At 36.4% G+C, this 12560-nt stretch overlaps 1 protein-coding gene across 1 annotated transcript in view; it reads left to right on the top strand.

Moving 5' to 3' along the window:
- ITSN1 (intersectin 1 (SH3 domain protein)) overlaps positions 1–12560 on the top strand; it is a 112632-nt gene that overhangs the window by 5144 nt on the left and 94928 nt on the right. The window contains exons 2-6 of the mRNA XM_010004664.1: positions 1987–2079; positions 3502–3565; positions 9907–10067; positions 11545–11724; positions 12350–12443. Of these exons, the coding sequence (XP_010002966.1) occupies positions 1987–2079; positions 3502–3565; positions 9907–10067; positions 11545–11724; positions 12350–12443 (592 nt within the window). The remainder of the gene's footprint in view (positions 1–1986; positions 2080–3501; positions 3566–9906; positions 10068–11544; positions 11725–12349; positions 12444–12560) is intronic.

The following is a 12560-nucleotide window of genomic DNA, read 5'->3' as shown; positions in this document are numbered from 1 at the left end:
CAACATCCACAGCCTTCCTTCACCCAGTAAGCAAGTCACCTTGTCATAGAAGGAGATCAGATTCGTTGAGCAGAACGTGCCTTCCATGAGCCCATACTGACAGGGTCTGATCACCTGGTTGTCCTGCATGTGCTGCATGATGGCAGTCAGTATGATCTGCTCTACAGCCTTTCCTGGCACTGAGGTCAGGCTGATCTGTAGTTCCCTGGATCCTCCTTCCAGCCCTTCTTGTAGATGGGAATGTACAGTGTTCTTGTGTAAACTGCCACATCCAGCCTTAGAATCTTTGGCTGGAGTAGTCATGTTTCCAATACAGGGATGTGTTCATCTGCTTGATTGACATAGAGTAGTTGGCCTACTCTATGTATTGGCTATAAAGTCTTAATCAACACCATTCCTTTCTTCCTGTCAGGAGTTCAAGAGAAGATGGAGGAGATAATTGCTTACATGAACTATTGTATTTTGGGATGGTTATATCTGAAGAAGAGTCCTGATTTGTCTCCACAGGGTGCACAGCTCTGAAATGTTTACAGTATCTCTCTGAGCTTGATCATTAAAATTGTGGGCATTTTGGACTAATTTTAAAATATTCTTTCTTTCGATTAGATATTAGCTTGTCTGCTTCTAGAAGTACATAGGTTACCTTAAACTGAGATGATAATTTTTTAGCAAGAATGTAACTTTTCTTTCATTAATGAAATATACCATTTAAAGGAATGTTTTTCTTCCCCTTGTCCATTTCCTTTTCTCTCCAAAGTACATTTTTCCACATGAAAGTAGATTTTAAATAGAAGAAATTCAGGGGGCAGGAAATTCTCATGTTCTTCATAACTGCTGAATCTGATTCTGCCTCAGCCTGCAAGCTGTTTGAAATACTTACTGTAATTATTTGTGGACCATCTTATTTGAAATGCAATCTCTAAGAATTTAGTGCTGAGACAGAGTGAATACTAGATCTTGTCTTTATTTTTCTGCAAGTCTACACTTTAAATATTACTTTGATAAAAGTAATTTCATTGACTTAGATGCCTTCATATAATTACGTTCCTGTATAGTAGGAGTTACAGGAAGGTGCACAAGTACAATGTACTTAGATATTGATATAATGGGTTTTTTTCCTGGTTAGAAACCATTAAGACAAACCTGAAACACAATGTTAGATAGTTTATCAGAGGTCTCAAGTGGAAGTTGAGAAATGCTTGCTCTAAGAACAAATAATCTGCAGGATGAAAGTGAAATGTCTGCAAGAGGAAAGTAACTGCTGCAAAAATGGAAGTAGAACTGGAGAAGGCATTGTGGAAATATGGCACCTGTAGAAGGATAATATATTTCAGTGTTAACTATTCACCTCCAGTTTATGAATATGATGAGAAGAATCTGATCTGTGTAACATATTCTTACTCAGATTTGGCATTCTCAGAAGAATGAGGAGAGAGCTTTCTTGTGCTGTTTTTGCCCATGAAAAATGTTTACTGTCTGGTTAAATTGCACTTTTCCTTGACAAGTAAGGAGATGACTTCTCTTACAATAGCACAAAACCATGTAGTAAACAGCTGAGTATTTGAGGTACTTTTTCAGTTAAAAGAAATTGCATTTCAGCTGTACGTGCTCTGAGAGGCAGATGACCTCCCACCCCCTAAATACATAGTGTCATGAACTTTCTGCATTATATCCTCTGGTATGCTCATGTTATCTTTTAATAGTCCATTTGTAAGTTTGCACTTTGAGTAGCCTGCTTGTAACTTAAATTTTCATTTGAGCCTTTTAGATGAGTCAGTGCTCAGCAGTCGTCTTCATTTGGTAACACTTAGTTCAGCTAAGTTCCTAAGTCCTGACTGGCTATTTAAGGATTCTTGGAGTTTTCAACTGTAGACTTTGGATGAACTGCTTCTCTGTTGTTTTCAGAGGTCTGGTATAATATATTTACATTCAGAAATAAAATAGTGTAGTTTTAATTAATTTGTGTTTCCATTTCTTTTGAACTAGGCAACCTGGATATCTGGGCTATTACTGTGGAGGAGAGAGCTAAACATGATCAACAGTTCCATAGTCTGAAACCAATATCTGGATTTATCACTGGTAATAAAATAGTTTTCATTTCTAGTTTCATTTCATTAACTCTTATCTCAAGAGCCTAAATATGTAGAGTTGCTTGAGACATTGGTTCTGTTGTCTTCCAAGGTAGTCATTGCTCAGAGACAGAGGAAGGTAGTGAGTGGTTACCTTGGCATCAACTGTTTTGTTGGGGTTTTTTTCTACTCTTTCGCTTGTTGAACTGTCTTTATTGCAACCAATGAGTTTTCTCACTTTTCCTCTCCCTATTCTCTTCCCCATCCTGCTGTGGGGAGGGAAGTGAGTGGCTGACTGCTTAGTTTCTGGGGTCAACCCACCATGCTAACATACTAATAAATGACAAAGTCTGTTTAAATAGAGATTTATCAATTTAATTGAATTCTGTTTCAGAAACTGATTGTTGAAACTAGTGAAATCAGCATGGATGCCTTTTAAAAAAATCTAAATGGCAAAATCGATTTAACTTGTGAGAAGCAAAGCTGCAAGTAAAGGAATTGCACTGATCCTACTAAATTTTCATGGAACACCAGTAATTTGCTCCAGTTTTAAAGGCAATAGGATGCCTAATTTTTTGTTAAGTTTGTTTTGTTGCTTTTACATTTCTTTAGTGCTCTCTAAATTTTGATGGTCAATTGAAATAAAAGGTATAGATATGTTTTACCTTTTTTTGCTCTCTGATCTGTCAGGACAATTTCCAGAGTGTAAAATCAGGACTGGATTCCTAGAAGAGTTTCATCACATGCCTCCAAGTATACAATTTGATTGGTTTTGCTTCTGTTACATTACAGATATGTACAAAATACCACTGTTTTCATTGACATCCTTTGATATTTAGTACTATTTCTAGTCTGTTTACAACTTTTCTTTAACAGCCACACCTTTTGGAGTGCCTAGTCCTTTTGTAATTGTTTTGCTCTCCTTACTTTTAACTGATACTTGGAAATTACTTTGAAATATACCATTGCCTTTTTTAGTGGTAGCTTATCAGAGTGAAGACCACTTTCTTTAGATTGTGCTAGCTGACTGCTATTGTACTTCTAAAAAGTCTAAGGTAGAATTTAGATTGATACATACTTTTTCTGAATGAAAAAAAATTTGTTCTCTCACAGCATGTGATTCCTGCAAAGAGAGCCATAAACACAGATTAGGGACTGTGAACCATGAGTTTCCCATTGCTTTAAATGGTTATGCCCAGTTGTCTTCATTGGTGCTGACCCTTGCAGACTTGAGCAGTCTGTGCCGGCTGGAAATACCTGTTTACAAGTGCCAAAATAAGTTTAAATTTCATACTCTCTTATGTATGCATTGCATTAAGTATTTATGGTTTTACTGTAGCTTCAGTTTTAGATATTTTTGACTCATGATTTTCTCTTTCCTCTTAAAAGTATATTTAGCATTTTCTGAAATTATGTCCTATTTATTTTATAGGTGATCAAGCTAGAAACTTTTTTTTTCAATCTGGGTTACCTCAACCAGTGTTAGCACAAATATGGTGAGTATACAGGAGTGGATGGGAGAATTGCAGTTATATCACAGACTGAAATTTACTGGTACAGACTTGGACAGTAGCTATATTTCACATTCTGGGATTCAGAGTCACCTATTTACTTCAGTGTGCTTTCCAAAACTACAAGGCAAATACACTTAGTAGTATGCTGTAGCTGAATTTTTAAGTTACTAGTACAGTTATTGGAAGTAGGCATCCTTCTACAAGCAGCATTTTTGAAGTTGGCAATTTGCTACCCTCATTTCAAATTACTAAATGCTTTCAACTTTATTAAAACTGTAAGAATGTAATTACTAAGCGCAGTAATTAGTATTGTAAATCTTCTAATGAGAGAACCTATGCAAGACTTGCAAAATTTGTTACAATAATTAAGACCGGCATAGACTATATCCGTTGTAGTTGGAGATACACCATGAAAGCTTGACATTTTTACTATTCCTTGGTGAATTTAGACACACCAAAGTCTCCATTGCTGTGTATCACACATCACAAACATTTCTACAGTCTGCCAGTTTCTTCATAGAGGACTGCAGTTGGTTTCGCTCCATATTTTGTGACCCTGATAGACTCTGACCTGCTAACTTGCATAGATCATTCACAATTTACATTAATTATATTGCCACTAAAAATTTTCATAGTACTAGACAGAATGAAATAATACTGCTTTTCATTCCAGATTGGAAAAAAAGTAGCAACCTTTCCTCTGTCAACTGCTTGAAAGAGAGACTAGTTTATTGCAGTTAAGACTTCTAAAAGCAGAATCTTGCTCTCACTGGAGAAAGTTAATTATTTTATTGCAAGAAAAACAATTGCTTTGGAGATGTGCATGCCTAAAAGAGTGGCTGGATTTACATGGCTTTTAAATACATAGCTTATTTTCTTTTCAAATTCTCTTCATCTTACAAATATCAAATCTGATCTAGCTATCTTATTTGCTGAAGACTCAGTGAAAGTTCAAATGTCCCTCTGGAACTTCTCTTGCCTCTTATTTAAACACGGCAAGAAGTTTTGTCTTAAACAAGACATCCTTTCTCCAAAAGTGTTCCGTATGCATTAGCTTTAAGTAGGTGTTAACAAAACTAAACAGTTGTAAATAGTCTGACTAAAAATCTCTTCCTCTCTGAATTATTCAGTTTTTCAGCCTCTTGAGAGGGAGAGAATCATTCCACTAGTTCTGTAGTTGTCATAGAGACAAGACCTGAACTTGGACATTTTTTTAAATAAAGCTGAACTAAAACTTATTCATGCTGCCTTTATAAGTCGTAGAAAAGCATGTAGACATTCCTTTCTCACTGTCTCCTTTTTTCTGTTATCTCTCAATTAAGAGAAGTAAATATTTAAGTAAAAATCTAGATCACTTGTATATATTCCCAGTTGGAATTAGAATAACCAAGTAAGAAAACAGTTGCATAGAAAAAAGAAAGCCCCCCCCCCCCTTCTTTTCCCACAACTAGGATTATTTAACTCTTTTGATCTATCAGTGAATGTTTGCTTGTAAACTACCATAGATTACTGCTGTCCCACAGAAACAATAGAAGTTAGACTGTTCAGTGGCAAGAAGTCCTTTGCAGCCTGCAAGGGACACTGAAGTATGCTCAAGAGTGCATTGAAAATGTGAGTCGTTGTTTGTCTTAGCTCCCAGGGGTAAGATTTTGAAGTGGCACACTTACTTTGTGAATTAATAGTGATAATATTCGAATGTTGTTTATCTAAATCTCTTTTAACATTGATACAGATCCATGAGTACTGTAATAGAGGGTCATAGTTCAGGAGTAATAAACCCAGAATTTCTGTGAGAGATACGAAATGAACAAACCTTTTCTATCAGTATTACTTATTTCTTGAATAGACAGATTTAAAAATAAATTAAAAAATAGGTATAATTTAATTATTAAAGGGAGAGAAGGGGACGTACAACAGTCTTTAAGGAAGGCAAATTGTTATTCTGAGTTAGAGCAACTTGTAAAACTCCTCCAAAATTTTCTGATCCTAGAAATATGTAAGTGAAAGCATGTTGGGTTTTGGAAGTGTTTTCCTATTCTTAATGAGTCTGCTTGTTTTGAATACAGTTGATCATATTAATTTGTCTCCAAGATAGGAGGCTAGCATTTGTCTCATAAAGGATTACCTACAAATGTATGTAGACAACCTTATGCTAATAGAAAAGTTTCATCTGTTTTTTTGGCCATGGAAGTTCTTGTGTAAAAAAACACACCTGGGAAAGGAACTGCAGGAGGGATTGGCCTAATGGTTGATTTGCCATACTGCTTTCAGAGCTTTCTGCACAAGAAGGAAGCCCTCAGTCTCCGTGAGTTCCCAAACATATTATCATGAATGAAATAATTTTGTTTGTGTAAGTGAGCAGTGTAAAGATTTTCACTGTCTAATATTTTAATTAAAAATGAATTGCCATTTTTGTATAACGAAAAAATAATTTTCACTAGGACTTCAATAAATGCTAGCTAGCTAGCTGAAATACCAGTTAAATGTCTTCTGCCTCAATAGCTGATTTAAGAATATCCTGCAGCTGTTGTAATTGTTTTCTAAGATGAGACTCTAAGGAGTATATCTTATTGTAATTTCTGCTGTTAATCAAGCTTCCCCAGAGTTCATGTTTCTCAAAAATAGTAGCTATATGGTTTTTAGCATTGAGAATTCCTGTGTCCTTTCTATTTGTCCTTCATTGAAGAAAAAAGGTCTCTGGACCTCAGTGAAGGAAATTAGTGGAATTATTATGGTCTGTTGTAACAACTTTACTGTTCTACCCTTTATGGGCTTTGGAATATGCCAAGCTTGTAATCTGTTAAGAAGCCTCTAAGTAGGCTTTGAATTGAGACTGCAATGGCTTGGAAAATAACTGGTTTTAAGTAGACTATAATCTGGCTTTCTTCTAAAGCCCTTTTGAATGGTGGCCTCAAAAGGCATCTTCTATGTAGCCTGTCTCTCTGGAATTAAATGAGAACTAAAATAATTAATGCCATCTGTTTTTGATACATTTAGAGTTACTTATTTTTTCAGGACTGACTAAAGCCATTGGTTGATTTACCTATTTCTGGCATGTGCTTCTGTCACAACCTTCTTAAATTAGTGTCCAAGTGTGGGAGTGGTAGATTATGGGTGGCAATTCTCTTAAGTTTTAATGCTTTACTATACATGCATTGATTAAGCTACTGATGCTAAAGACCCATTTTCTTCCATTATGGCTGAGTTTTAAAATGCATTATGGGATTGTATGATCTAATATGGGAATGAAAAACTAAATAAAACCAGGTTTTTTTCAACAGCAAAGTTTCCTTTTTTAACTCTTGTGTGCTATTTGAATGGAGATAGATGCTTTGTATGGTAACCATAAGCATATTTAACAGAAAAAAAGCCCAACCTGTGCGTGCTTTGCACCTCATCAATGCAAAAATAATCAAGTTCTGCAGAAAAAGACAAGAGAAAGGAGAAGGAAAAGATCATATCATAGAATCATAGAATGGTTTGGGTTGGAAGGGACCTTAAAGATGATCTAGTTCCAGGGGCAGGGACACCTCCCACTAGAAGCAGGTTGCTCATAGCCCCATCCAACCTGGCCTTGACCTCTTCCAGGGATGAGGCATCCACAGCTTCCATGGGCAACCTGTGCCAGTGTCTTACCACCCTCACAGTGAAGAATTTCTTCCTCATGTCTAACCTAAATCTACCCTCCTTCAGCTTAAAGCCATTACCCCATGTCCTATCTCTACAAGCCCTTATAAAAAGCCCCTCCTCAGCTTTCCTGTAGGCCCTTCAGGTACTGGAAGGCTGCTGTAAGATCTCCCCAGAGCCTTCTCTTCTCCAGGTTGAAAAATCTCATCCTGTAGGAGAAAAATATTGTCAGCATCTGAAACCTAGCATTGTGATGAAGCCCACTGCAGCTATTCTCATTAGAAAACCCTTGTTATAAACACAGGCCTGTTCTATAAAATATGGTGAATATTTAGTCAATGTTTAATCTGTTTAGTGCTCTGCCCTGGTCCTGGCCAGACCTTAAATGAAACAAATGCAAGGACACTACATTATTCCAAATTTAATCAGAAGCAGAACAGTGAAATTAGATAGAGTTTATTGTCAGCCACTGACTGTATTTAAGGTGATGTTTATTCAAAGGTAGCACTGTAATCTAACAGCATGATACTAGGTTCAGTAATTAGAAATGGAAATTTGTCCTAATTTTGCATGAAAGATTTTGTCAGACAAAAGCTGATTTTTTGTTTTGTAAATATGTGTGTAAGTTCTGTAGAGTGTCCATAATGTTTCTCTCTGAAATTTATGCTGTTAATTTAAATAACAAAGCCATTGACATAGAGTAAATGAGTTGAACAGAAGGTCAGTCACTGAATTAAAAGCTACAGATGATTATGTGACTAGGAGTTCAATTAAAGCAATGTGCACATCGAAGTTTCTTATTACCAGACAATTAATATTTTGTTATTTAGAATGCAAAGACTTACTGTATTCTACTTGTACACTCTGTAAATCAATACTCTCCATTGTCTGGAGAATCAAGGTTGCCTAATGTGATATTTACTCTGACTGCATTTTCATGACCATGCATGTGACAGTTTGAGGGACTCTGTGTTTTAGTAGTGGAAAGGCTTACATATTGTAAGTCACAGTATTTGCAGATGTAGAAGCCACTTAGGTTGAAAAAATAAGATTATTTTAAATAAAATGTATGTAATTACTTTGCTTGAATGCAAAGATGTAAGGAACTTGTGACTGAGCTGTTTGGTGCCAGTTGTTCACTGTGGAGCTGGCTGATGTCTCCATTTGTTGAGGAACGAATCATCTTTGGGAGCCCTGTGGCTGCTTTGAGTGGAGTAAAAAATCTGCTAGAATAGGTTTATCCAGATCAATTTCTCTAGCTTTGTCTTTAAGCACATCCTCAGCTCACTAGCTAGATAAGCCTGTTTTTTACTGCCCATTTCCACCGGGCATCTGACAGAGGAATGGCTAAGCAAGTGCTGAACTAAATTTTCATTAAAAACCCTAAACATTTTCCTTGTTGAATAATTTTGAGTTTTGTTTAATTGACTCCAAAAAGGAGTGGTGTCTGCTTGTAAGCATGCATTAAATGAAGCTACTTATCTGCTCCTGGTTTCCATTGTTCTTAATGCTCTGTTTTTCTACTGAGGCTTTCTTACCCTTGGTATTCACTCACTGTATGTTGGTTTACCCTCTAGTGCAAAAGGAAACACTTTAGAAAATACATCTAGCCATTAAGTTACTGACATTCTAACACTCCAAGTACTTTCTGCCTCTTGAATATTTTGGTTTTGTTAGACTTGCAGCATGTATTTCTCCCCAGTGAGACTTCTAGAAATCTGACATCACTGTTTATCGGTGGTGACTAATGGATGTTGTATGAACTGGTTTTGTTGCAGTACTTTCTTAATAACTTTTCACATACATGCATGAAAGCTTTGCTTGACAGGGATTTGATCAGAAATAAAGCTCTAGCTTCAGTAGACTTCCTGGGTCCTTTGAATTGTCACGTCTTTGACATGCCAATCTGTACATGAACTTAAAAATACGTATTATTCCAAAACTGAAAAGTGTGCTTAATTCTTCAAATGAATGCAAAGAAATAAGCATGATGTTTCAAACTTAAGTTTACAACTGATTTAGATTATTAATATACATTTACTTTTTTTTTATTTTTTTTTTGGGGGGGTGGCAATTGCAGAAACTAACTTCTTGCTTCTCTCCTCCAACCTCCCAACCCTATTCCCTGCTGAGCATGGTTTTCTTAACCATCAAATGAAGAAACAAAAAGAAGACTGTTTAAGTCAGACTACTTTGCATGAAAGCTTATTCATGGTCAAAGTTCCATGTTTTATCTGGAGTACTGATGTTTAACTGAGAACATATTTATACACCTACAGATATAATGGTGTTTAGTGAAGTGCAAAGATTTAAATAATGTTTTATTTAAGGTGTAGCTGAAGTAGAGATTTTCAGACTTAAGTAATTTGATTCCCTGTGATGCTGTTTGTAGTACCAATTGTGTGATTTTGCATTTTTTGTAGAACTACATTAATCCTTTTTCTCTAGATGCTTCACTGTAATTTCCTCAAAGAGTTGAAAAGTGACTTAAAATATTTATTAATCATTCCAAGAAAGAAATCAAGAAGCTTTAGTTTAAACAGTGTCTTATTTCATTACTATTTTTAGCCTAGCATACTTAGTTTGGGTGGAAATTAACTAGTCTTGAATATACATGCCTCTGTGTGCACTCTCCCAGGTCAGTTCTGGAAGTTCATAATTTAAGAATCTGACTCTGAAAATCCTGTATTTCATAGGGCTCTAGCTGACATGAACAATGATGGGAGGATGGATCAGTTGGAGTTTTCAATAGCTATGAAACTTATCAAATTAAAACTGCAAGGTTATCAGCTCCCATCTGCACTGCCTCCTGTCATGAAGCAGCCACCTATTGCTCTGCCTAGTGCACCAGGATTTGGTAAGATCTTTGTTTTCCTTCTTCTTAGCTTGTATTGTAGCAACCTAACTTGAATTTGGTTGTTTTGCTGTTTTTAAAATAAACTTTTAGGAAAAAGTACTTCTAAAAGTATGTAGACTCAAAACCACATACTGCCACATGCATACATGTTCTCTAAAAAAAATCTCAATTAGCTTTTTCAGCTACCCAACCGTATTGAGTAACATAAGTTGAGACTCTGTTTCATTCAGGACTTATACTGCTCCCTATATGTTCCAGACAAAAGTGTTGGCAGGGAAAAATGATGGGTCAGGTATGTGGGCTAGTACATTCCAAAGTGATGGGAGTTTTGTTATTTATCTCTGGTTTTCATTAAGAGGTCTCCAGCTTTGGCGAGGTGAGCTGTGTTTTTCTCATCTTTTTGCAAATTATGGTAGTAATGCACCCTTTTGCTCTTATTTTATGAACAGTGCTGCACTGATATTAGCTAGAACAGCTACTGGTTCAGTGCTGTGGTTAGTACTGGCAAGGTCCTCATCATTTCAAGAAAAGTAGGGAAAATGAGACAGTGAGAAGAAAACAACAAATTGAAGCTGAACCTCATGTTTGAAACCTTGATGATCTGCTCTATTTTGTGGTGAGAGGTTCTTTACCTTGAGTTTTTAGTCACTGCTGTGACCCAAGTTGATTGGTGCCTGAGAATCACTGTTGTCCTTAAGAAAAAGGAATAATGCATTTGATGAACTTCCTGCAACTGTGTTGTTTGATCAGCTGGTGCTTCCAGAAGTTGTACAAACAGTTTAATTTTGACTGTAGGAAATCAGTGAAATTGAAGAGAACAAATTCTGGTTTAAGTGAGAAAAGGCATATTAAAGTCAACCCCCCCAGGAAAGCTAGCAAAATCTGCTTTTCTTTTCTCTTTTGCAGTGTATACTTGATCTCAGCCATCTGCATACAGCCTTATTCTTCCTAATGCCATGAGTGGACCTCCTTAACCTCCCTGTTATCCATGCAACTGTGCTTACTCCTAAAATACCTCATTACTGTGCTTTATCCTACTATCTTTTCACAGTTTCATCTTGACAATAGGCTGCAAGCAGTTATCCTGAAGCTTGTTCTTTTCAGCTGTGGCTATTGTAGGCTTTGGGTTCATTACTCACTGGAAGCTGACAGTGCTGCCCTTCATTTAGTTCATGGCAAGCAATTATTTTCTTCAGCAAATGCAAATAGATTTTTTTGGTTTGTGTTGCATCCAGTGTGATCTTATCTGCCTACATTATGAAGTGGTGTGTTAGTCCCTCTGCATTATTTTCCTTTTCCCTGCCATGCTAATGGTGCAGTGGACTGTAAGAGTTCTTTGCAGGGGTGTGTGGACGTTTCCATTTCAATTTGCCCTTTGATTTTGCATTTATAGCTGGGCTGCAGGCTGTAGTTAAAAAGCTATATCATATTAGGAGTCTCTAAATTAGGAAAAAATTTCTCCTTTTCTTGCCCTTAGGTATTGGGGGCATTGCCAGCATGCCATCTCTTACAACTGTTGCCCCAGTGCCAATGGCATCTATTCCAGTAGTAGGAATGTCTCCACCGTTAGTATCTTCAGTTCCTGCAGCAGCAGTACCTCCCCTGGCTAATGGAGCTCCTGCTGTTATACAGCCTCTGCCTGGTTTTGCTCATCCTGGTATGCTACATACTGAGACTCTGTTTACTCTCTTGCTGTTAACAAACTAATTTGCCATTTTCTTTGGATCCAGAGAAGAGCAGACATGGAACTAGCCTTTCTAACTTTAAATAATGACTTTGGGTGAGGACTGTACTTTGATTTAGCCCAGTGTAATTGATAAGCAAATTTATGTAAAAGTTAAAAAAAGAAGCATAGGCATATCATACTTTAACAGTCAGTCATGTTGACCAAAATCTTAGCCCTGTTATAACAGCAGTGTGATAAATCTAACTTGCCAGTAAATGGTTGCCTAGAAATTGTTTCTCTCCTGTCTATTGATAACTATTGAAGTGCAGCTACTTGTTTATATTACTTTAAAATACTGGAATACATATGATTTCTAATATTAATCACAATTTTATTTGATATTGACAGTGTTTGCATAAAACAGCAAAAGTAAAAAGACATGAGAGAAGTACCCCTGTGGTTTCACCTGTTTTTGTTGGACACAATGTTTTTTAAAGGAATATCATTAAGAGAACCATAATACTTGTGTTTATGGTAGTAATTAAAATAATGTAATTAAAATTCTGTGGTTTAAAATTCATAATACTAATACATGCATGTACTCTCTTATTTATAGCCCCGTTGCCAAAGAGTTCTTCCTTTAGTAGATCTGGACCAGGATCACAACTAAATGCAAAACTGCAAAAGGCACAATCCTTTGATGTGGCTAGGTAGGTTGGTATGGAATGAGTGTATGTGTGTATCTGGTTCCCCAGAGTTAGGAAAACCACTTCTCCTTTGCAAAGTTATTTTCTGAAATAATATTTACTTGCAGAAATCAATTCCTG

The sequence above is a fragment of the Chaetura pelagica genome, unplaced genomic scaffold (genome assembly GCF_000747805.2).
Source record: "Chaetura pelagica isolate M959 unplaced genomic scaffold, ChaPel_1.0 scaffold299, whole genome shotgun sequence".
In the NCBI taxonomy this organism is placed as follows: Eukaryota; Metazoa; Chordata; class Aves; order Apodiformes; family Apodidae; genus Chaetura; species Chaetura pelagica.
The sequence above is the reverse complement of the archived record's forward strand: the minus strand, read 5'-3'. Positions and strand labels throughout refer to the sequence as shown.